Source organism: Phyllostomus discolor, chromosome 2 (assembly GCF_004126475.2).
Source record: "Phyllostomus discolor isolate MPI-MPIP mPhyDis1 chromosome 2, mPhyDis1.pri.v3, whole genome shotgun sequence".
NCBI classification, from domain to species: domain Eukaryota; kingdom Metazoa; phylum Chordata; class Mammalia; order Chiroptera; family Phyllostomidae; genus Phyllostomus; species Phyllostomus discolor.
In genome coordinates this window covers 72398092-72425903 of record NC_040904.2, presented here as the reverse complement: position 1 = coordinate 72425903, position 27812 = coordinate 72398092, and the positions used below count along the sequence as shown (strand labels likewise).

Below are 27812 nucleotides of genomic sequence, written 5' to 3'. Positions count from 1 at the left end.
ATAATACCTATTATGGGTCACTGTGGAAAAAATGTGATTCAGAAAATTTAGTTTTAGAACTGGTTATGGCATCAAATAATAAATGGTCATAAATCTATTCCTTTCTTTGTGATTCAATTTCCTCAACTAAAAAATAAAGGAGAGGTAGGCTGCATAGTTCTGAAGATTGTTTCTATCATTCTAATATTTTACTATTTTTTTAAAGGATTTCGTTTATTTATTTATTTTACAGGGAGGGGAAGGGAGGGAGAAAGAGAGGGAGAGACGCATTGCTGTGTGGTTGCCTCTCACGTGCTCCCTTCTGGGGACCTGGCCCACAGCTCAGGCATGTGTCCTGACTGGGAATTCACCAACCACCAACCACTCTTTGGTTCACAGGCCAGTGCTCAATCCATTGAGCCACACCAGCTGGAGGATATTTCACTATTTTTACATTTCCAAGTAAATGCAAAAATTATTAAATGTTAAATGACATTATTAAGTAGAATTTTACTTATACTATTTGTATATCATTATAATAATACTGCAGAACTTTTATTTTATTTTAAAATCAATACTAATGTAATTTAAGAAGAATAACTTTTCAACATAAGTATATCTTGCCACATATTGAATTAAGATATTTAGATCCTGTAAAAATATGAAATTTTGATTAAATTATTTCACTGAATAAATAGGTAAAACTCTATTTTACCACAGTGTTCACTGGATCTTTTAATGGTCTTGGACTTTAAAAAATTACAACAGTCATTGTCTTTCTTTTATTTTGAATATATATTTGAAACCATAAAGTCTCTATATTTTTAATTTTTCACTGTAGTTAAACAGGAAAACATTATTAGAAATTATAATTTTTATTTTAAACTCAAAACATCGAAAGAGATGCAGAATTACCATACTAACATAGTGAGATAATCATGATAGAAAAATAATAAAGAAAATATAAAATAGTATTTTGCATCAACACTTTTTTGTATAAATGACATACATACATATAATCATAATGAAATCTCCAGAATAATATTTCCAAGGTGTAACAGTTTATCTTAAGAGTATAGGATAAGGATAGACACTTTTCTTTATTTTGCTTAACATTTTTAAACTAACTTAACTGTGATAAATATATTTAAAATGTGATTATAGAAAAAAATTAAAAGTTACTGGAAAGCTAAGAAATTTTAAAATGTAACTAATCAATGAGAAATAATCAATGAGAGTCTGCCAAGTCTTAAAGGTGCTTAGGTAATTTCCCAAAAGTTTCATAAAGTTCTTTAATTTATTTCAGGAGTTTAAATATATTTTAATCAATTGAATATATAAGGGGTTGGTTTGAGGTTAGTGGCTTCATTAGGTCAATATATCAAATATGAATATTAAGTTGCATGAATTAATGATAAATAATGATAATATTTTAACATAAAATGGTGTCATTTGTTATACGCAAGCCCAAATTTAAAAAACATAATGGGATACTTTAAATATATATTATAATAATAGTTCCCTCATATTTAGAAAATCACCCATATTATGACAATGACAGGACATTTAAATTAATACTTGTTTTGATGCTTAGAATAACTTTTTAAGTTTTTTTTAATTTTTTTATTGTCATTCAACTACAGTTGTCTCCATTTTTCCCCCACCACTTCCCCCTGCTCCCTCCACCTGCACTTCCCACACTTACTCCTACCCCTCCTTTGTCTTTGCTCATGGGTCATTTATACATGTTCCTCGACAACCTTCCCCTTCTTTCCCCCGTTATACTCCTCTCCCTTCCTCTCTCTGTTTAGTGTAGTTTAATAAACCATTTTTGAAGACGTAGGGAAACAAGGAACAGACTGGCAGCCACCAGAGGGGAAGGGGAATACGGGTGGAAAGAAGGGGAAGAGACTAGTCAAGGGACATGTACAAATGACCCATGGACATGGACAACAGGGTGGGGATGACTGGGGGAGCAGAGGGTGGGCTGGGCAGAGAAGAGAAAAGGGGGGAAATTTGGACAACTGTAATAGAACAATAATAAAATAATTAATAATAAATAAATAAATCATTTTTGAGATGGGAAAACTGGAGCTTCAAGTATAACTTGTACATCATGAACCTGGAATCCAACTTAAATGTTTATGTTAGTGAAGACCTAAATGCCTGTTAATATTTGGTGGGGAAGATTTATGACAAAATGTATTACTTTTGTTTAAAAATTATTTCTGACTTATTTGATAATTGATCTGGTTGAACTAAATAATTAAGACTTTCAATAAGACTTTTATCTTACTTTAAATCACACGGTAAACCCTTAAGTTCTAGATTTTAAAAAGAAATTATGTGATTTTAGAGAATGATTTATCTTCCATGCACTGTAGCCTTCACCTATCAAGTATCATTGAATCTCATTGATACTCACAAAAAAAGTCATTGTTATCTTATATTTTTAAGATGGTTAAGAAAATTGTTAATAATTATTATGAAAACTAAAACATTGAGTATTAAGAGCAAGGCATTGTTTTAAGTAAGTTAAATGTATAAATATATTTTATTAGAAAACTATATTCTAAATTTGATGCTATTTTTAAAATCTGTATTTTTTTATGTAAAAACAGAAGCACAGAGAGCTTAAGAAAAGTTGCAAACCTTATCTGTGGCAAAATGAAGAGTTCATTGAAGACATACTCTTCACCATTTTGTTTTTCTATAACCATTTTAATTTATTTAAAAAGGATCAGCCTTAAATTCCAACATAAAATAATATCAGAAAGTTGATTTATGCTGGGGATTTGGTTACAAAGTGGTTGATCAGAAGAGACTTGGACTCAAATACAGAACTGCAAAGCTTGACCATATATTTTAGTTTTGTGCCTCACAGCTGGAACTCAATATTTATTTTACCACTATGCTGTGAGGATGGGGATTTTACATATAAAACCCTCTCTAGGTATATAAAGACTTGGAAGAGAAAATACTGGGAGAGAAATGAATGTGAAAATGGAAATGATGGGAGAAGAGATGGGCATATGGCTAGGAAACAGTAATCTAAAGGCCAAATATTGTGGTCAGAGTCTAATAATTTAAACTTTTAGTTTTTCAGAATATTCAAACATAAATGAGTTGGAAGTGTGGAAATATGTTTAAAAATATTTAAATAATGTCATTGGAAGAGAGATTTTATACAGCAGTTCTCAATGAAAAACACCAGAAACTCTGCTGGTCCCTGGCAAAGCACTCGCATACGCATATCATATTCCATACAATTCAGGAGTTGAGAAGACCGTTGGACTTCACATAGCTACCTGGCATCCAGAGAGATAAATTGTCTTGCCTAAGATCATATGTCCAGAGGGCAAATAAAGATGACACCAAAATATCTTGCCCAGCAATTACTTTCACTATCTCATGCTGAGTCCAGATATTCTTCCTCGTTAGCCCAGTGCAAAAATGTCTATTGCACCTTGAGAACATGCTGTATACTATACTTTAAAGTCCTATGTTGATATATTATCATGGAAAAATCCTACACGGATAGTTTGCTGTATATTGATTAAATTATAAATATTAATATGGAGTATTAAAATGAACCACTATTAGAACTTCCTTTTCACTTGTATTCTTTTTCTTTTGACTTAAAATTAAATTGGAATATATCTGGATTAACCAGGCAGGGCTAAAAGAAAAGCACATGAGGATTTGTTTTTAGTTCCCTAAAAGAGCACTTTGAGATGTGTGCTCAATTTTCATCTAACTCTCAAACTATAGAATAAAATATCTAGAAATTTGAGAAAAGTTAGACTTTTATTCCTAGTCTTTTTTTTAAGATTTTTTTTATTTATTCACTTTTAGAGAAGGAAGGGAGGGAGACTCACAGAGAGAGAGAGAGAGAGAAACATCAATGTGCAGTTGCTGGGGGTTATGGCCTGCAACCCAAGCATGTACCCTGGCTGGGAATCGAACCTGTGACACTTTGGTTTGCAGCCCGCGCTCAATCCACTGAGCTACGCCAGCCAGGGCTATTTCTAGTCTTTTAAAAAGTATTCTTGCCCTGGCCAATGTAGCTCAGTTGGTTAGAGCATTCTCTTGGTAACCAAAGGGTTGAGGGTTCAATTCTGATCAGGACACATCACATACCCTGTTTCAGTTCGACCCTAAGTCCAAGTCAAAAGGGAGGCGATCGACTGACTAATGCTTCTCCTTTTCCCTTTCTTTGTCTCTGAAAGCAATGAAAACATTTCTTCTGGTGAGGAAAAAAATCTCACTCTAAACAAAACTTTCTGGCCTGTCAGTGGTAAAACATGGAGGGTCACAAGGTATAGTATAGACAAATAGGTATACTTTAGAGTGAACACAAGTTAAATTATTTTTATTGTACCTATTTTCTATCTACCAGCTTAATTGAGTTAATAATATATACATACTTAAAAACATTTAAGACAGATATACTGTGTTATATATTAAAGACCATAATTATGGTTTCTAATACTTTTCATGAAGAAAATTATTTTCTTTTCTGAATGGCTATTACCTTGAGACTGAAAATTATTTGTGTATGTGACAGTAAAATTCTTTTAATAGAAAGTTAATAATATATATACATATATCAGTTTATTATTAACTTGTGATTGGCTCATTTTAGAGCTTTATTACCCTGCCTCCCAGAACCACAGTGATTTTCAAAGCACCTCATTCAAATAAAAGAAATAGTTTGGGCCCATACAAATAGACTTGAGAATATTGCAAATTAGGAATCTATCACCACTCAATGAATTAGATGGGTATTCTTCACAGCAAGATTTAAAATGATTATCTATTGGAAATTAGGATATCTAAAGAGAAAGGCTTTTAAAGATTTTTAAAAATATGATAACAAAGCCAGCCATATCAAGCTTCATAATCTGCCCTCTACCATCTACAGTGTTTTTTTTCTTTTTGACTGTTGCTTTACCAGGGAAATTACATATTTGAATGAATTAGGAGGGCTGGTATTTTACCACCATTACTAGCTCCATTAGTAGTTTTCTATTATAGACTTGAAATATGTATATTAATGAGAAAAATCCAAAACTAAAATAGTCATGCAATCACCCCAAGTGATCAAATTAGATGACATATTTTAAACAAATCTGATGACATCCTAAACACATGTATGTCCCTCCCTCTGTTCATTTTCTTTTCTGTCCCCAAATCCATCTTGCATCCTTGTTTGCCTTGCTCTGTGCTCTGACAGGCTGACTTCTCTGTACTGTTTCATTCAGGTTCCTTGACCTCTGATTTTCAGTTGGAATTAGTTAATGAGAAATTTCTGGAAAGCAGGAGAAGAGGCTCGATACTGATCATTTGTCCCCCAATGTTCCCACTTGATTTAGGTTTGGATACTGGCTGTGACCTTCTCTGACTCCTGCTCTTTTCAAGCTGCCCTTTTCTGCCTCCAGTTCTTTTCTGAATCTGATAGCCCACGCATTTCCTTCAGATCCAGTGAGGATAAACACCTTGCTGTTGAGAGTACACTCCTGCTTCTCCATCCATTATGAATTCCACGATCTCTACCCATACTTCTGTGAAAATGTCATTAAAAAGTCTATAACTATGTTGTGAAATTGTCATCAATTCTTGCTGATATATGAGTAACACTGTCTAAACTAGAAAAAAGGTTTATCATCAATATTTAAAGAACACAACTTCAAGAGAAAAAACTGTATGTATTAAGACCATTGTAATTTACCCAGACTACAATTTAACACAGACTACACCAAAAGAGTGTGTTTTCTTATTAGGGAACTTGGTTGTTAGATATCAAATTAGGTTCAAATGCTTTTGAAAAAATATATTTCTCAATGATTCCAATCCAATTTCTCACATTAGTTCAAATTTGCTTTCTTCTCCCCTTTAAACACGCATTACTTAGCATTCTTTGCTTACTAGTGAGTTATATAAAATAGTCCTGGGAATATTTGAGTTTATTTCTTTCTCTAAAATGAAAAATAACTGGGCTTAAATTGGGTATTTTTGTTTATTATAGTGAACACTTTCAACAAAATTCCCGTTACACCAAAGTAATTCTTTAAACAGTATTGGCAAAGAAAGTTTAATTTCTGTTCTTACTTAACAGTTAGCATTTACAGTAACTTTATTGACTCTTTTTAACATTACTGAACTCAAATTTTAACTGTGGAACTGCTATAAATCATTGAACTTGAAAGTTATTCTTGAAATAGATTAAACCTGTGTACCTACTGGGACAATTTCTTTTTCTTAGTCATTGTTCTTAATCATTTTGTAAAGGCATTTATTTATGTAAAAGCCAGTGTTACTGAAGCTAAAGCATAAGCAGTTCCAGTACTAAAAATTGTACAAATATTCTGTGCATATTGGAGAAGTCATTTGGAAAAATCTGTATCCTTGCCTTGCATTCAACTTACGCCCACTTTACATCAAGTAGTTTTTAATTTTCTGGCCACAGGTTAATTTAAGTAAATATAGAAAGCTAATAGGAGATTACTTGAAATCTAGAGAAATAAAAAACTACTGTATTATTGAAGCAAGAAATATTTTAAAATAGTACAAGCACTATTAAGTTTCATTAAGTGATCCAAGCACTTAATGAATTCCACCAACTCCCCAAAATGAATAGACTATATTAGATCCTTCTCAGGAATCATGCTTTGTGGCTTTTGCTCTTATTTATTGTCCTGGCAGAAAGTTCCAGCTGAAGTCAAGGTCACCTTCTATCCCAAAGTTGGTTTAATTAGTATCAATTCGGTGTCTCGCCAAGCTTACATAGGAGGTTATTAACTGTGTTTTTCATGTGGAGTGTCAAGGAAGCAAGAGCAGTGCCGGCAATCTTTTCAGCTTCAAAGGCACGGCTCATCAATTTAATATGTTGGTTAGTAAGAAAGATACAACCAGTTTAGTTTATTAATGATTTTTAAAATAATTTTAAAGTTGTTCTAGAAATATATTTATTCATATATGCAGGCTGAATTTTAAAATATAAAACAGATTACCATCCTAATAATAAGTAATTCATTTAATCTTGATATTTTATAAGTGATGGGCTTTATGGAATACAATAATTATGAAAAATTTTAATTTAATATTTGCATGTATATGCATGTTATATAAAATGAATGAAAGAAAATGGCATATAGTCTACTAGGAAACATTTTCTTTTTCTTGGAAGTTGTTTTGCAGGAACTGTAAATATTATTAGATTATATTAAATCTAAGATTATTATCATAAAATCAATGAACTATTCCTACATTTATAAAAGTAAAAACAAGTAGATTGTTTATTTAAAAGGAATATAAACTAATAATACAGAGGTTTCTGTGTAAATTGATCTAAGCCAAATAGAGAAACCCTTAAAATGTTTGCTGCTTTAAATTGAACAATCCACAAGAGTGTTCTTAGTACATAGAATGGGGCATAAGTGTTCTGTTTCCCATAATAGATGGTATTGCAATACATATATATATTTTGCAATATATATAGGTATATATATATATTTGAAAATTTTAGTGGATTTAGTACTGGCCTGTGAATCACAGGTCGCGGTTTGATTCCCAGTCAGGGTATATGCCCGGGTTGCAGGCCAGGTCTCTGGTAAGGGGAATGCCAGAGGCAGCCACACATTGATGTTTCTCTCCCTCTTTCTCCTTCCCTTTCCCTCTCTCTAAAAATAAATAAATAAAATCTTAAAAAAATAAAATAAATTTTAAAATACCTATTTTATGGCATTTAGTAAACACTTGAAGAAAACTGATTTTACATATCTATCTACATATCTATCTATCTATATCTATCTATAGATATATAAATATAAATCAGCTGACTGAAAGCCCAGGAACCCCACTCTGCATGTCCACTCACACCCAGGCTGTAGCCACTGCCTTTAGCACTAACAATATGGCTCTCATAAGCAAGGTTGGAGAGCCTGCAACTATAGAACATATGTGTTGCTTGTTCTTTCCAAGTAAGAAATATTTTTAGAATCCTTTTTTTCATAATGAACTATGTTTCATATATTTAATTTTAAAACTGAGTCAAATTCATATAATAATTATGTTTTTTAAAAGACTAATGGAAATTTAGCTACAATTATTTAGCTAAATGTGGAAACCTGTCTTTTTGCAGATAAGCAGGTCTCATTATAAGGACCATCTGGAAACTGAATTATTGCTTAATTTTTGACAAGTGAAAAAAGACAACATATTGACACTTAATTTTTAAAATCTTACAACACCATGCAAATTGTGTTTTATTGCAACCAATAAAACCAGAAACACTTTTAATAGCTAAACACTCATAATATAAGCTCATAAACAACTTCTTGATTTGCACACTTTCAGATTTAACTGTGTCAAGATGATATATTTTACAGTTGTAAGTGCTCTATTTCAGTGTTCTTATAGTCACTAACTTAGAGCCACAATGATTTTACTCCATTCACTCTTTCTCAGTGTTGGCTTTCTTTTATTCTGATAAATGCTTTTTTATCTCTTTGTCTTCAATTTTTTAAAGTATCTAATTCAAAAGGGAGAGGGCACATTATTGAAAACAAATAATATATAGACTGGAATTTTTTGGACTTGAAGGAAATAGATAATAGAAGCACAGGTCAAATCATTATTACTTTTTAAACTGCATCAATTATAATTAAATAAGTGCTTCAGACAGTGGTTTGAAATGCATGTATATGCATTTATTTTATTTTAGCATATTGTATTTTGAAACCAGAGACATAAAATAATAATTGATATAGAGAAATCTGCATATAAATACTATTTCATCATTAACATTTAGCCAATTGCAGTTAATTTAAAATGCTCATTAAATATGAATAGAATTTTATAATCCATCTCAATTTCTCTATGCTGAAACAAAGTAAATACTGCAGCAACTTTTCATTTGCTGTAGCTTAACTGTGTGTACCTGACTTATTTTTTATGTCACTAAGCTTCAGAAAACCTATAGAGATGGAAAGTAGTTATTTATTAAGATCTTTCAAATAGCAATGTCAAATAGGTCCCCAAATTCATTTACAGTTAAATAATTAAGTTTTATGATTCATATGATTAAAAACACAATAGCAGTATATGTGCTAAAAATTGTGGGCCTATGATTCTAGACTGGAGTTATATTCATTCTAGCTATAGGCTATAATTCATCTTATTATACATAGGTGATTTAAAATATTTCCTTTAATATTACATTTTTAAACATTAGTAACACAATTACTGTGTAATTTAATTGTGAAGAATTCAGGACCTGTGGTATAAGTGCTTTGAATGAAGCTTTTGATTGCTAAGGCATTCATTTCAGAAGACATCCATATTGAATAAATATATTGCCAGCAATATGATACAGTTACTAGCAAAACAACCTAATGAAGACTAGGTTATGCAGCCTGTGAAGTTACCTCCTTCAGAAAGCTCAGGTATCCTAGATAACTGATGGCTTTGAGGAACTCCTTCCAGCAATGTTCTTTCCTGCCATTCTTTCTATTTTGTTTTAAGTTTGCCAATAAAGAGCCAACCTACAAAACCCTAGACACCTATCCTAGGACCCTAATAAAAACAGAGTCTCAGATCTATGCACTTGCTTTCTCTCTCTCTTTCTATCTGTAACCTCACTGTGTGGTCCTCCAGGGCCTGTGAGTTATAAATTTTGTTGGGAGCTCCTACAAGTGATAAGAACACAGGTGAGAGCCTCAGTCATTTCTAAAACACAGCATTATTCTCATTAGTCTGGGACCAACACAACAGCACCCATCTCTAAATTTTGTGTGGTTGAGCATTATCATGCAGGTTGCAGATAATTTGATATGGTTGATTTCTTAAATTAAAACAATCCTTTGTTTTTGTTTTGCCATGCCACCCTGAATTAAGGTTCCATTACAGTTAACCTCACTATAACTTATAAATTGTTTGAGATTACTGTTGGGAACCGTCTTGCCTGATTTCAGGAGCTGTAACTTCACCGACAGGCGTAAAAGCCCCATGGCTAGGGGACCTTGGGACTGTAAGCCACTAAGAAAACAAAACTTAACCTCCCAACTGGGGCGCAGCCTCTGCCCCCATTACTTCACCCTGCTTGGCCCCTGGAGGATGGCTGGATAGTCAATGACGAATAATATTCCTCAAGAAATGAACAATCTAGGATAGGGACAGCAAGTAAGGGGCCATCAGGGAAGGGATTAGGGGGTTGTGGAAAAGGGAAAAACGACCCTCACCCCTTGGCTTTACCATAGCCTAAATCCTCATTCTATTTGTAAAGTCTCCTCATTTCTTGGCTGCCTTGCTTGCCCTGCCTGATTCAGGCCGGAAATAATACCGAAGGCCGTGCAGTCCTGTGCTGGAATTGGCCATTCCCAGGGAGGGGGTGATCAGGCCTAAGAAAGAATGCATAAAGTCCTGTGAAGCATGCTTCGCTAAGACTGTCCTCAATTTAGATGTTAAGGGTCCAAGCACAAAATAAGTTTGTTTCCCAAGGTTTTACAGCCTATTGGTGTCACCCTGTCTACCAGACCCTGACTCAAAAGGATCCCCATGATCCCAGAAATGTTATCTGTAAACCATACCTCTTTTCTTTGATAAAAGGATAAAAGGATAAAAGCTCATTGAGGGAGGGACTAAAACACCTTTCTCTTCTGAGAGACTGGTCAGCCTTTCCTCCCCAAGCAGATCATGTCTTAGTAGAATTATTCTCAACCACGGCAGCTAGGGGGAGCTCTGCAAGTGGAGCCCCCCTCACAGATTACTATATAAATGATGTGATGTAAATGATAAAGTTATCATTTACAACTGTCAAAGATGTAAAACCAAATCTATATTTGCACAATTTGGATTTTTACATAGATTGTACAAATAACTTCATCATCATTTCTCGAATTTTCCCCCATCTGTTACATTGAAATGCATGAAATATTTGAACACACTAATAGTTTTAGGACAGAAAATATATGAGATATATCTTCTCTCCATATCTATGTCTTTTAGGACATTTGCAGTTTTACAGAGATAAAAACAGATAGCAGTCAGCAGTTAGCAGTTTAGTTATTCTTTCTTGATAAATGTAAAGTCAGAGTTATAAATTCTAATTTAAAAATTGTGATATATAGTCCTGGCTGGTGTGGCTCAGTGGATTGAATGCTGGCCTGCAAACCAAAGGGTTGCTGGTTCAATTCTCAGTCAGTGCACATGCCTGGGCTGCAGGCAGGCTTCCCAGTGCAGATATACAAAAGGCCAGCACACAGTGAGGCTTCCTTTCCTCTCTTCCTACCTCTCTTCTCCTCTCTTTATAAAAAATAAATAAATACAATCTTAAAAAAATAAAATAAAAATTATGATAAACATTGACATCGATATATGTCAATATGTATAACCTATGTTTCCTAAATTTTCAATACTTTTATATCATCTACATAATGAGGATACTGCTAAAGATTCCTAGATTATGATATAGTTATCATAAAATTAAAATTTTCTATGATTAAAAATAGAAAATGGTTTCAAATAAAACATACCATGATAAAATAATATAAATATTAAAAATCACAGCAGGTCATTTGGAACAATTTTATAAATTATCATATTTAACTCATTAAAATGTATCACAGTGACCTAGTAATACTATATAAACATTTATAAGAGAATATGTATGTGTGCATATGTGTGTGTGTATATACACATATATATTCTATTGTATATTGAATGATAGGGCTACTCAGGCTGCTAGTCTAAAAAAAGAAAAAGAAAAAACCCTGCAATTTCCAAAAGCAGAAATTAAATTGTGCTATAACAATGCTTTTATGGATTGAAAACAATTTGAGATCAATAAAAATGTTTTATATATGAGGTATATAATATATATCAAGAATACCATAACATGGGAAGTTTATAAACTGTTTTTAAATTCAAGGATGGATGAATGGATGGATAAATAGATTGATAGATAGATAGAAATAAAGTTCCATACACTCTAATATAATTGTTGTCTAACTTTTTCATATAATCAATTGACATAGATCTAAAATTAATAAGTAATCACTACACTAACACCAAAAATATTTGCTAGAATTAAAACTGTAATTACAATAGGAAAATGTAGCATTGTATTAACTGTATGATCCAATTACATGTAAACACATCTATGCTGTTAAAAAGAACTGAGCAATGTCCTGCATACATTGAGTGCTGATTATATTTCTAGAACTCTATGTAATATCTAGTTTTCAACATGCCCTGGGAATTAAGTGCTTCTGTTAAGTGTTTCTGATTTTCCTAATGAAATTGCTGAGGCTCCGTTTGTTTCACTGTCCAAGATCTTCTAAACAGATGAACTAAACCTTCACATCCACAGATTTCTCCAGGGTTTACTTTCTCTCTTTTCCAGGACTGTTTAAGTTTGTTCATTTCTCTGTGTTTTAATGCCTTATTTGTAACAAGCTACTGCTAATTGCTAGCTTTTCTCTCATTTGGCTGAAGATCCTCTTCCTCCAAACAGAGATACATTTCACGTACAAACTGAACAGATGTGCAGATTTTCAAGGTTATGACTGACAATTTGGGTAGTTTCTTTTGCTCTATTTCATCTTGATTTGTAATATAGCCACAACTATGATTCTTTGATTTTTTTTTTTTACACTGATGTTCACCATACCTTAAGTTGGAAAAATCAGCAACAATAGGATTGGTCAAAGAGTGTCAAAGGAGATACAAACCGTGATTTATTTGTGGTCATTATTTAGATAGCTAGACAAATGTTATTTATAAAATTTGAAGAAGTTTCATTTAAATGTAATAAAATAAAATATAGTTAGTTTACTTCATATCTGTGAATTAAAGTGATGGAACATAATCTTGTTTTAAAAAATATGCAAGCTGAAAATATTTAGTTCTCTTTACTTCTCAGCTTTTCTTAGCAAACATATTCTTATTATGACATATTTTACCATAATTTTCACCTTTAACTAATTTATAAATAAAATCCATTTAAAGTACAATTGTATTCAAAAGCTCTAATTTAATAGGTAATGCACAAATAAGGGAATATTGTACAGTAGCTTAAAAGGGTTAGAGTACAAAATTCATAACAATATTTATGTACTGACTGAATCTCCCACTCCCTCAGTTATGGACTAGAACAATTGACTATGCAGGTGAGCTTGGTGACTTCCCTTAGACCCCAAATGTTGAAGACACAAAGGAAAAGTAAGCACTAGACTAATATTTAATATCAGTGTTACTATTTTTTTCTATATAAAATAAATACTATGGATTGACCAACTTACAAAGTACATTGCTTTCCATATACATTGGTGCCACATGAAACATACTTTCAACTATTTGGTTAAAAAAAAGAGCAAATGCTGTATGTATGTGTGTGTGTGTCCTCTGAAGCTTATTTATTGATATGTTTATTTGAGGGAGATTAATGCTATTAGCACTTTTAAAGTACATGATATGAAGTTCACAACACATCTTAGGAAACCCACAAATAAGCAAATTTACTTGAAAACATATAAAACTAATTTTATTTAAACAGGTTGATTAAAATGCAGTAAGAAACATATCAAGATGCAATGCTTTTAATTTCTGTAATTTTAAGACCTAGCATTATCCCATATATAGCAGGTACTCAATAAATATTTGTTGAAGAAAGAAAGCATACCTGATTAATAGGCTATAAGTAGGTCTTTAAAATAAAAATTTAAATCAATATACTTCCCTCATTTTCTGTCAAAATGATTTGTTAGTAAAATTTCAATGTAATATTATAATTGAGATTTTGTTAGTATGAAATATATTTCATTTGAATTACTGTTTGTAAAAATCTTCAAAAAATAATAAATTAAAGCAAAGTAGAACTTTGAGCATTTTCCATTTCATATAATATCATAAAGTATTAACTTTCCTCATCTTTATTATTTTTCTCCCAGTTTTACATAAACTGGGAGATTTAGTTCAAATATAATTTATTTAGTAATACTAAAACAAAATAGTATTTTTGAAAAATTATTTTTGTTACTATCATCAAACTTTAGCTTTCAGTCTTGTACATTGTATAACAGATTTGTCATAATTATGAAAGATGAACAATTATCAAATATGATTTTTGAAACAAGAGAAAAATGCTATGATAACTGTGAAGTGAAAGCTAGCAACTCAACTTAATATTGAAAATTAATGAAAATATCAAGAAAAACAGTCTAATTGAACAATCTTTACAAGTAACGGAAAATACTTCTGAGCCTTCCCGTGTTACAACTTTTATTACAAATATATTGATGTAAGGTCTCCATGATTTTAAGTTAAATTGTTAACACACATTAGTATAGCCAACATGACACAAAACACATATAAGTAGAAAAAGACAGGCTTACATAAGACAAATTCTCTTTGAACACTGCTTTTGCAGAAATAAAGTTTAAAATGTGTTTTTCTATAATGCACTCAAACAACTCTTTTTATTTCTTCATCTACTAACCACTTAATGAGTGCTCAGGAATGCTCTTTTATATTTGTGAAGCCTATGTAAATATTTGTTTTGCCCTTAAAAAATACTGTTATTTCTTCAGGATTATTTTCCTTGAGGCAAAAATGCTTATTAATAGACTGATAATCAGCAAATACTCATGGAGCCAATATCAATTCCTATTATGCTGGGCAGCTCTAGAACATTTGTTTTTAGAACATTCTGTTAGAATAAGTGGGTCTACTCAGGAAATCACTTTAGGGTGCTACATTGAATACTTACTTAAACATTCTATGTTTTTATATAGTTTTTAACGGCCCATGTATTATACCCATTTTAGAATAAATTCAACATTGAGTATTTTAATCTGTTCTCAGAGAAATAAACAACTCGTTAACATTTAACTAGGCTTTTATGAAAGCAGAAGCTATCTCTGCATCTTTGAACTTACTTCTTTGTTTGCATTTAAAAGACAAGGCAAATAAACAGTGTCCATGTTCACATTTTAAATTTGCTCAATGTTGTAGAATACTTTTAACTTATATTCTGGAACAAATTTTAACCTATATTCTGGAATGTTATCATAGTAGTTATAAATGATACTAAAATTAAAGTATAACATTTGTCTCATATTCTATTCCAATCACTTTAATTAATAGTAATTTAGGTGACTTAATTACTTCCTATGATTAAGTAAAATTGGATCTCAATTTTTCTACCCTTAAAAAAAAACCTTTGAAGTTCCATTTAATGTGTTTTCCAGGCCATAACAAAGAAGCATACCATACCTCTTCTGCTGTTGGTGGTTGCAGGTGTGGTGGGGCTGGCGGTTATGGCTACAGTGGCTGTGACTGTTGCAGTGGTAAGGGAGGGGATGATAGTAGTGGGAAGCAAAGTGATGGAAACATCTGGTGAGTGGAAAAAAACAAAATATAAAACAAAATCATATCATGCAAACAGAAAGAAACACAAAGGATTCAAATTACAAATACATATATCTTATTTAGGCTTAACTTTAACAAGCTGAAACAGATTATCGGGTACGAAGCCAGCTGTACCTCACAGTTCTTGTCATTTTTTGTTTACTTCCTTTTCGTGCTCCTACACGAACCGAAGATGTGGAGCGGTGTTTGAGAACAAAGCGATTGTTCACAAGATTTAGAGTGAAATTTAAAATGACAAGAATTCATTTTTTCACTGAGTCATTTACACAGTTTGACATGCAGTAGCAAAATACAGATAGGTAAAACAAAAAATGACATGCTTTGCCAAAGATATAAACAACAAAACAACACAACGGAAATAAACACAAATAACACCACCATATAAGGTTAAAGAAATGTTAACGATGGATGAGTATATGCATGTTAAATGCTTTTTGTTTTTTTCACTTAAGAACACTTAATAAGATGAGCATGATCTTTAGAAACAAAAAAGAAGCCAGTTATTATTATTATTTTGCTTTTCTTTTTCTCACTGATGATGTTAATAGTACAGTTTAGAGTCTTGTAGTTCTTACCCTGATTAGTTGGTAACGCCTTCTAACAATTTTGCAGTACCTAGGAGTCTTTAACAATTATCGAGTCAACTAGCATGAAACACAATATTCTGAAAGCTTTATGATTTATTTTATTTGGCATACCTAGAAGAAATGATTGGGCATGTACTTGAACCATAATATTCAATCCCTAATCCACAATTAGTAAAAGTTGCCAAAACTTAACAGTAGATCCAACCACAGAGAACATAATGAACAGAAAGAATTGCTCAGCGTTTAACACCCAAATCTTCCTTCCTTTAACTCCAGACCAGCTGAAAACTGGAAGAGCAGCATGGAGAATACTGAAACAATGTCGCCAGTGTCAAGCTGTGATCACCTCAATGAGATCCCCAGAGAGTCAAATCATGTCTCAAGTGGTTAGGGATATTATTCACACAGTAAGGAAATTAGAAACAGTTCACAAATTGCCTGTAATTACTGTGCCGGGGTTTGATTTTACATGTTTGTCACACAGCCCCAACATATTCAGAGAGTGTTTGACAGATATTTTGCTATTAATAGGCTCCCTATCAGTCTTTCAATTTAAGTCTTTGCATCAAACTAAAATTTTTCTAGTTCTTTACTCCCGATAAATAGCCCTACTGGATCCTCAGACTTTAACCTGCTGAATTCTTTGCACTGGAGACACAGCAAACAGCATGAGATCACTCTCTTATGTTAGGTATTGATGTTTATACCTGTTTTTTAACAGTGAAAGTTTTTTTCTAGCTAGTCAAATTAAGGAAATAATTTTCCAAAAACTAAATGTTGCTACATTAATCACTAGCAAAAATGGGTATTGCCTGGCATGCGATTACCATGATCACTAAGTAAAACTGACTCTAACAACATAAATTAATAAATATTATATACGTGTGTACACACACTTTTTAAATTTAATCTTTATTATATTTTCCATTAACATTTAGTCCCTTATACCCCCTCCTCCCAGAAACCACCACAATGTTGTCCATGTCCATGAGTCCTTTTCCCTTTTTGCTTAATCTCTCCATCCCCTCAACCCTACCCTACTAGCTGTCATCTGCTCTCCATCTGAGTCTCTCTCTCTCTTTTGCTTGTTCTTGTTTACTAATTTTTTATAATAACTTCTTATATTCGTGGTAAGCTTTCTTGAAGAGTTTAGGAAGGCTGAAGGTAAATGAAATGTTTTGGATTTTTAATTTTAATTTTCACACATACATAAAATAGAAAATAATATATTCTTCATCTGTTTGCATAGTTAGGGCCTCAAAATATATGTATTTAATTAATGCAAGAGAAAATATCTTCCGCAGCTATCAAACATGAGAATCTACAATATTAGTTTTTTAAAACTCCATATAAATAACCAGATATTATCAAATCTATTACAGATTATAAAATGTTAGATCGTTCGCTATCAGAAACTGGGTTAGAATGATTCCACTGGATCTGAAAAGTAGCCTTTCAAATTTATTTGATTCTTAAGAATTGGAGTACAGATGACAGGTTTGTTTTTTTGTTTTTGTTTTATTTGTACTTTAGACAAAAAAAAAACACATGATTTGAGTTTTTGTTCTTCCTTAATCTGTATCAACTAAGATAGGTAGTAATAAATCTGTATTTATTTTGGAGAGAGTCTATATATTATCAGGTACTATGAACATCTTGCATTAATCAAATAATATGCTTATATACCATAATTGTGAAAATGCATGAAATATATGTTTACCTAGGCTAATTTTCATAGAATGTAAAAACAACAAGTTGTTTTAATAATTGTTGATCCACTCTAAAAGAACTACCTGACTACTTTAAAGTATACAGGTAGAAAAGATAACACCACAGGCTTTTTGTTTTGTTTTTTGACTCATAGTCTGGCTCCTGTTTATCTGCTGCTCATCATCCTCTATGATCCTCTCATCTTCACTTCATATGTACCTAAAAACAAACTGGCTGAAAGCAATTTTATGTAATGTACCTTGGTCATTATGACAACTGGATCAAGAAAATAACCTGTATAAGAAATCTTTCCCAGTCACTGTTACATGTCTTGAATCACTATTAACTTCATTTCATTCTATGTTTTCTAAAGCATTTTTTCAAAACATTTTAGGATTTCTCCATTCTATCCTGTCTTCTAACTGTACATTGATGTTCATTCAATTATTTCAACTCTATTATAAATACCAAAATTTGAAATAACCTAAATATTCAATACCAGAAGTTTAATCACAGTCCATTAAAACTTAATGATGTAAGATTAGCTGGAATTAGTTGAAATTCTCAGAAAGAACAGGAATATTGTATCCTATTCCTTTTCTACCTCCACTTTTTAAGTGACTCCCCACTTGACAATTAATCTTGGAAGGAAGGCCTTTGCCTACTTTATTGTTGAGACCCTACCTCAATGTAAAAGGTCAGTAAATATTTACCAAATGAATTTGTTCATAGCATTACAAACATATAACATATTTGTAAGGATCTAGAAGAGTCCAATTTTTTGGACAGGGTCTAATAGTTTAATATACAACTAAAAGATTTCCTTACTTCTGCTCTTAAAAAATCCATCTGTCTTCAGTATAGACTGGCCACAGTTATTTTCTGAAGGATAAAATTTTGATACTACAACCAACAACTTATTCTTTTAATAAATATCCTTGCTATCAAAACATCTTTGCCCACACATCCTGCAACTTTGAAAGCAGTGTGAATCTGATCTGAGATTCATGTCCCCATTCTCCTTATGCACTATATCCATTTTATCTTAATTTGAGACTTTTGCAGAAAGGGTGAAAAGCCAAGAAGGTTCACTAAACAGATCCTATTGTGATCAGTGGTGATTGATAATTACAAATTTGTGTGTTATTATTAGGTCCATTTAATGAATGAGATAGCTTTGAGATAGAATTTTTTGGTCTCTAAAATTACATATATAGGAGTTTATGTGTGTGTGCATGTTATATATATATATGTATTAAGTTATATGTATTATCTGTTAATTAAATTAAATAAAAAAGAATATTTTATTTAATTTGTGTAATGAATAGGCTTTTCCAATACTTCCTTTTGGAAATAATTTATTTTAGTTGTCTGATTGTAACTCTTTTTCAAAGCAAAAATTAGTAAAAGACTGTGCTCTCTTCCTAAGTCTAAATACCTGTCTCTCTGATTTTCACTTTTAAAGTGAGTGGCAATATTTGTCATCATTAATGATTAATTAAAAGGTCCAGAACCCATTGGCAAAGCCAAAGGGGGGTGTGGGAGGTGGGTGGGGGTGGGGCAGGGGAGAGCAGTGGGGTAAATGGGGACAACTGTACTTACTTGAACAACAATAAAAAAGAGAGAAAAATTAAAGAAAGGTCCTTTTTTTATTCATTCACTTTTGGCCTTTCATTTAGACATTGATGGTAAAATTGAAGCTATATATTTTTAAAAGATTTATTTATTTTTTTTACAATTAGAAGGAAGGGAAAGGACGGGGAGAGAGAGGGAAAGAAATATCAATCAGTTGCCTCTTGCATATGCCCCAACCTGACACTGGACCCACAACCCAGACATGTGCTCTGATCAGGAATGGAACCGGTGACCTTTGTTTTGTGCGACAGTGTCCAACCAACTGAACCATACTAGTCAGGGCTGAAGCTACATTTAAAAAATGTATCTATGAAATTGGATACACTAGTACTAATGACTTGCCTAATTTTTTATGTATTTATAATCCTATACATTAAAAAAACATTATGTTGTTAATGCAAAGAATTCTCAATCAAGTATATTATAGGACATAAAATATAGGTAATTTTTCTCCTTCTAAGACACATCCATTTTTATTTTTCCAAAGAATAAAAATATACTAATTTACATTCAGAAGAATTATATACATACACATACACACACTGATAACTACATCCTATTTCAACATTAATTTACTAATTCTCTTCAAAAAGCAAGTTAATGTGCAGCTACATTAATATTATAAGTAATTTGCTAAATATAACTTGTCAATTTTAGAAGTTCTTAATACATGCCTTACATGTTAATATCCTGTGAGTAAAGAATTTGAACACAGACACTAAAATAAGCATAAATAAAAATAGAGAAATTAATGGTGTATAACATAAAATTTGTAAATATTAAAATTCAGAAACATCTACTTAATAGACTGATAAATTAGTTTCATGATAGTTCATCTCTGATTTCTATAGTACATAGATGAACTGAATTTTTATTGTTATTTTCCTTTGACGATGTGTTAAGTTATAAGATATTGTTAAATGTGCCTAAAAAAAAGTGGTTACAAAGAAGTTCAGCATTTACAATTTGCAAGAGAAATTTATTGTATTATTTATTTTCTAGACATTAAAGCATAATGAATAGGAAAGTTAGTAATTGTTAAAATATGTAATGGATAAAGTAAACATATTTTGAGAAGTGAAAAAATAAAACTAATTAGATTTTATTTGTCTAGATCTCATCAGAGATATTAGTAAATATGGACAAATTATTTATATATAATTTAAATACAAGCTAAAGAATTTTATATAACATTATTCAAAAATCAGAATTAAAAACATTCTAATTAATAAATTGTTTGAATGCTATATTATAGTTTCAGTTGTTAAAATATTTTATCATAATATACATAATTATGTAAATCAATTTAGCTGAAATTGTGATTGTGTGCTTTAAATCATTTGCGAGTAAATTAAATCTTAGGAGACTGATATTTGCCTATAGTTTAAAATGGATAAAACTTGCTAAAATGACTTCATAGTTTTAAAAGGATATCAAAATAAATTCACAGAGGTCCATATTTCACTATCATATATATGTTGTGTGTGTATGCCTGTGTATGTGTATCTCCATAGTAAATTAAGGATTTCCTTTAAAGAAAAGATGACTGAATTTTATTGATAAGAAACTGATAAAGGTAAAGGTCTCAAGACATAAAAATATCTGCTTATAGTATACCTATACATGAGGTATAAATTATAAAAAACTGTACTTTTTATTTTACTTGCAAAATATAAAGTAATGTCCTCATGTAAAATAAATTCAAGAGTAATTCAATGTCAGACAGAACCCCAAATCTAGCCAATTGCACAACTGCATATTAGTGCAGACAAATTCTATGTAGGTTGCAAAGTTATTCATGTGAATGAAAGTTGGGTTTCAAATAAGTACAATGTAAACAGTACAGGTTACTTCTATAAGAACCTAATCACTATAAGAAGTGCAATTTCAGCTCACACAACAAAATTGTTGAGTCAGGAAAACAAAGTCTGTGTCTGGGGTTCATGGCTAACCTTTGTTTTAATAAATTCATCAGTCATTCAACCTGCCTGACTGTGATTTGAACACCAAACTGTATCCACCACTGTTTTGAAGCAGCACAATGTTAAGGATTTCTGGAACAGGGCTGAAGTTCCTCAGAGCATATATGCCTGACTTTTTTCTCACAGTGCAAGGTTAACACGATCAAAGATGTCCAAGCCCAGCACACAGGAAGGCATCTGACCTTGATATAAATGCCTTTCTCAATTCTAGGCTATACTCTATATTCTCAGTGCTGCTTTGTTCTCAGAACCACATCCTATTTTATGACATTAGTTTTCTCTTTCTTGTCTGTCCTTCAATTCCAGTGTAAATATGATCTCATTTATAAAGCACATTCAAAATGGCAGCGTTAATATCCTCCTCCAATCTATTTTCAAACACTTTGTATAACCCCCACCTCCACACACAAGGTTATTACATAGCATATCACCATGATATTTATATATTTCCCTTTGTAATAAAGTATAAGCTCTGTCTTTAGGTATCACTATATCTTTGTTTTTGAAAATATCACTTTACTTTGGGACAAATTTACCCTGACCCAACCCCTCAGTGTCACGCAATCCCTATCTTAAAAGAGCTTACCCTGTTTGATATATCTAATAAAACACTAGTCTCAAGTTTCAACCTGATTCTCACCACTTCTGTGAAGACATCTTTAACCAACTAAATTAGAACTGATTTCCCTTCTCTCTGAATACTCATCAGCTTTTGAGTTTATGTACTACTTTTCTCACATTATTAGTAATCCCTCAAGCCCCCATGACAATGACATATTCATAGTACCTTCAGAGCGACTGCACCAGGAGTTACGTGCCTCCCACGTGCTCCACACCTCTCTGTCTCCCTCTCTCAGTGAGGAAACATTATAAAATGCATGTGTGGTGGTATGATAACTTCAAAATGTTTTCTCTAATTTATATAATCAATACACTGTACTATTATAATTCTTATAAATAATAAGGTTCACTGTACACAAAACACACACCAAAGTTTTATGAAATCAGTTAAATCAGTGGCTGAGAGTAGTGGAAGTCTATAACTTTTGGCACTGAACATGAATTACTTGTATTTTTTTTCATGAACCACCAAGATGATAACAGAAAGCACAGACTCATGATATAACTCTGTGCTTCTTAGGATACCTTGCTCTATGTTTTGAGTTTGATTGGGGCTTTTTAAACAATGCTCCTCTGGGTGGTAATGGAGATAATATCAGTAGATAGGGAATAGTATCATTTTTAACAACATGAATTAGTAACTGAGCACTAAACAGGGTTAATATCTGCAAAAATCACTCCCCCTCTCCTTTTTACCATATATGAGGGAATTTTTAGAATTCCTGCCAAGAATCTTTAAGTCTAAATAATTATTTAAAAAATTAAAATCATAATCATATTATGAAAAATCATATTCCGAATGCAGTTTTCCAATGATTTTAAAAGTGGTTGGAGCTCTAAATCATTCCATCACATTCAAAAGGATAGAAAAGTGACCTTTTTTCACATCCTAATGAAATAATTCAAAAATATGCAACCACATTTTGTTATTGGAACTTATTAGAGTACAACAGATCCTCTATAAACCTGTCAAAGTAAAATCAGTTCCAACAAGCACTGTATACAATAAATTGAAGAGAGGTACAACACCTTTTTTCCAATAACAAGCTTTTCAGGTTAAAGGTATGCTCTGTTCTCTACAAATGCAGTGTACAGTAATTTCTAACTTGTCAACCTGTTTTGTTTTGTGGCAGTTTCTCCTTTTGAAAAATGGCATTCTGGCCCATTCAGAATGGATTTTTAAAGCAAAATTAAGTCTAAAGTGTCTCAGAAGGTAAAGCGCGTGTTTCTCTCCACGAACTAGTGTTCAATAGGGAAAAAAATGCCATTTAGTCAGACTCCATATGTCGGCTTCCTTTCTGCTTTATGTCAATAACTCCCCAGGGTGGTCCCAGTATAATCAAGAGTGAATCCAAATCAGGGATTATTAGTGGATATACAGAAGGGTCAGAACTCAACATGTATTAGAAGTATTAAGGTAAGAAGTATCTTTTTGATAGAAGCTATTCACATTTCTTAGCCTTAAAAATAATAGGGCATCCTCAACCCTTTTACTGGTAATTGCACTGCCATAGAAAGTAATTGTAAGAGAAAAAGTTTACTGTATTTGCTTTTTGCCTGTGCAGAGGACATTTATCTGTTCCCATTATGTTCAGCTACATGTAGCAGCCTATTTGGATTATAGCATAAGAATGGAAAACAGCACTAAGGCTCTTGCTTAAATGACAGCCACCAGGTTGACAAGGCCTCAGCTTGCCAGTGCATGCCTCCTGCTCAAGTGTCATATGGTAACCTCATCTGCCTCATGAAAAGAAATCCTTTTAAACATTAAATTTGAATAAATCCCTTTCATCCCTCTGATAGTTTCCACTGGCTTCACATGCTAAATGGATCCTCACACAATAAAAAATGCTATTTTTGAAAAAAAAATTAGATTTTAGACTGTAGACGGTAACTAACAGTCCTATGCAATTATAAGAAATGTTTATGAATAAAATCAGTCTGCAACTTAAAAAATGTATATGTTATTTTCTTTTAAAATATTCCTTTACATTCCTAACTGACAAAAGCAAAGTGAAACTTACAATAGGAAAAAAAAATGCCTGTGAAGTGGAGTGATCTTATATTATTTAGCTCCATCTACTTCAATGTCATGAGTTCTATCCTGACAGGACTTTATCAAAAAGTCAATCAAATAATTTGATGAAATACTTTAAGTTCTGTAAGGATGTCAAGTTCCTAGGAAAGAATTGGACTATCAGCCATTACAAGAAAAACTTAAATCAAATGTTAATTTAATTTATCCTTTTGGGGGGAAGTATCATGTATTAGAGAACACTGACTGAGAAACCCATATATTTGGATTTTTTTTATTGTTGTTTGGTTAGAGTTGCCCTGCCTTTTTTCCATTGCTCTCCCATGCCCCATTTGGATTCTTTTATCTAGATCAGATGACAATATAACAGAGAGACATTGTGCGTATAATTTACCATACATTTTGGACCGTAAGACCAACCTAGGTTTTAGAGGAGAAAAATAGGGAAAAAATTTTTTGAAGCAAAATATGTGGTAAAATATGTAATAACATAATAATTCACCAATGTAAATGTAAACAGAACTCAACAACAGCATTAACAACCATTATTCCTTCCAAATTTGGAGGGAAAGGTGCATCTTATAGTCCAAATTAGATGGTAATCTTTACCCTCCTGTGCTCTCCTATCTAAAAAATAGAGTTTAAACCTGGTCATTTATATGAATGCTTTGGACCAGGTTCTAAATTAGTGATGATCACAGTTGATATTCTAACAGAAAAATAGCTTTACTCAAGAAACTTGTAAATGAAAACTTTCTTGTGTATGACTTTAGGAGGTGCAAAGAGTTCCTATGGATGTTGGTGCACATTTAAAAACCACAGTGAAGTAAGCTCATTCAATGTTTTATATCATGTTACTGGATATGCTACCAAAGACACACAGGTTGACGATGTTGACATTAAACTGGAAGTTATTACACAGCACTAATTTTGGCAAATTCTAATGTTCATATACATGTTTCTTATATGACAATGTTTAAAGGCAGTAAAATGCATCCAGATATAATGTTTAATGTGTAATATAAAAGCTTATTTAAGTAAAAATTAAATAGAATATGGGGATGTTTCAAAGATAATTATTATAAACCTTCTATCCTATAACTTAACAAAATCAATGATGGACATTTGCAGGTACACTTTGTGCCTGCATAATAATAAATATACCTATTTTGATGAATTCATAGGAGATAACCCCTAGCAAACACTGAGAATAATATACACAGAATTATGAAGAAGCACCTATCAAGCTCCAGTTTCACTATCTTCTCCTATCACCTGTGTCCCTAATATTCAGAGTTCTCATGCAAAGCAAGTTTTTTCTTAACTTTAAAAACTTAATGTTAAGTTTTTAACATTAAGGAGTCAACTGAAAAAATGACTCCTGTATAGGATTTAGTTATAGAAATTGATAATCTTCCCCAAATTATTTACATTTAAGTTGTGGTCTTGAAATATTACAATTAATGAGGAAACTTTGAAAACATCTGAAACTGCATCACGGTAGGGCATGAGCAAAAACACTGCACTGTTATACTAAGAACTCCAGGCAAAACTGACAGTGTGCATTTATTTAGTATAGGATATTCAGTGCCTGGCCTAGCACTTTGAATATAGTAGATACTCAAAAAGATTTCAGAAATAGTAAAGTATTAGGTAGTATAGCATTGTGATGTGGATTTTTCAGGCTTTGTCTCAGAGAAGTTTTCTATTAGACTAGATACAAATGTTTTCTTTGTAAGAGATGACAAAACACACACAAAAAATCTGTTAGCAATAATTATAAAATTTTACAAAAAATAAAGACATATAAAGTCAAAGATTTTTATCAGATATTTTAATTTTTCTATCTACAATTATTCATATTGTGTACTGCTTAACTCTATAGTACCACTTACATATGGATTGTCAAATAAATATATCTTACTTTTTGTCTAATATAAGATGAAAGTTAAAGGTCTTGATTTTGGTGATCAGTGAATGAATATCAATGATCTTGATTTTATGCAGAAGTTAGGACAGTGTGTATAACCACATGCATCTCCATAAATGTATATAAGTTTATGTGTCTGGGTATAGGTGTGTATGTATGCATATATGTATGTAAACATGCATATATTATTTTATTAAAGTTTCGTCTGTTAAAAAGATAGTACCAGAAACAAATAGAGAAACAGAGAAATTTAATCATTAAAAATATATTTATTGATTGACTGCTTCTTAAAAGGCATGGTCCTAAAAAGCTAGAGTTACAGAGATAACCAAGATGTATAAGATGAAGGAAGTCACAGTCTGCTGGGTGACATAGAATATATTAACATTTACAGATACATATGTACATATGCAGTGCATGCAGATGCATGCAAGAATTATATATCTACACAGGTATACACACATACAGATGTATGTACATGTGTACATATATAATTAAGTATACAAATGAACATGAAAATACCAAACAATAATTGACCCCTTTCAGAGAATTAAAATAAAGTGACACATGACTAGGGTCACTTTAGACTGGAGTGACAAAAAAGACCCCTCTGAAAAGCATTGCTTAGTATGAGATCTGCATGATAAGAGTCACTCCCACAAAGACCAGCCATCATTCATGACAAGACTCCTTACACTCCTGGACAAACACTCTAGGTGGACTCAGGGTTCCTAAAAAGAGAATGAGCTTGATGCTTTACAGGAGTTGAAAAAGGATGGAGGAAACAGAAGTGCCTGCATGGAGAGTGGCCAGGTGTCATGGATATAAATTGGGAGCATAGTATGCTGGGTTTGGTAAACTGGGGTAATAAGGATTTGGGATTATACTAAGTGTAATGAAATGCTTTTGGGGAAATGTTAATGGGAAAAGACATGAAGGAATATGCGTTTCAAATATTTATATGTTGTACCTATATAGGAAATAGATTGCACAGAAAGATGTGTGGAAACAGAAAGTCCTAAATAATGTGAAACTAAATAATACTTCAATGGTCTAAGCCAGAGAGGATGGTACAAAAAAGTGGACATAGTTGAGGCATGGTTTGGAAATAGTGCCAAAATAACTTGCTGATGAATTGGAAGGAAGGGTAGAGAAAAATCAAGGATAAATCTTAGATTCTGGAATAACCCTATGGTATATATTGTTACAATGTTTGTGAAAACTACATTGTAAGAAGCTACAAAGCAAGTTTTATGTAAAATCTGTTATCTTCTACTAGGCATTCCTTTGCTTCTGAAAACAAATGCCCAAATTATCTCCCATGGGCCATTGTATATGGCTTGAATTTTTATATATATATATATATATATATATATAAGCTTTGTATATATTTGTAAAGTTACAATATAGCCTTATTTGCATGTAAAAAAATCTAGAAAGTCTAAGTGCCATAGATTCTATCCTTAAGTTTACATTACTATTACTGATGGAGTAGATTCTTTTATAAATAGTGAAAGAAACGGTATTTAAAATGTTGAAGTTGTTGATTGGTGGACTCTTTCCTGCCTTTAGAGAGGAATGAGGGTTTTCCTCATGGACATGTTAGTCCATCTGAATGTCACAGAAACATTTACTACAGAGTGCTATGTGTGAACAGAATTTTTACCCTGCAAGGTGAGACCTTAATTTATCCACTTCAGGCTCATCTTAAAACAGACAGATGGAATTAAGCCTAAACTCTGTGGGCTATGCTTGCACACATACGCCACATAACATGTTTCCTAATGAAAACAGTGCTCCTGTATGCACTATTCGATGTCACTCCACTGCTCTCTGCAGAGCAACAGCATATTCTTTCAGTCAGAGCTATGCCTTTTCCAGAGTCATCTCAGCTGTCCCTCTCC

General features: G+C 32.1%; 1 protein-coding gene across 3 annotated transcripts in view; it reads right to left on the bottom strand.

Annotated features, from left to right (window-relative positions):
- CADM2 (cell adhesion molecule 2) overlaps positions 1 to 27812 on the bottom strand; it is a 1092572-nt gene that overhangs the window by 81680 nt on the left and 983080 nt on the right. For 2 of the 3 annotated variants that reach the window (XM_036017949.1, XM_036017950.1), the window contains one exon: positions 15253 to 15372. The exons of the other annotated variant lie outside the window; for it this stretch is intronic. In XM_036017949.1, the coding sequence (XP_035873842.1) occupies positions 15253 to 15372 (120 nt within the window). The remainder of the gene's footprint in view (positions 1 to 15252; positions 15373 to 27812) is intronic. 3 annotated transcript variants of the gene reach the window in all.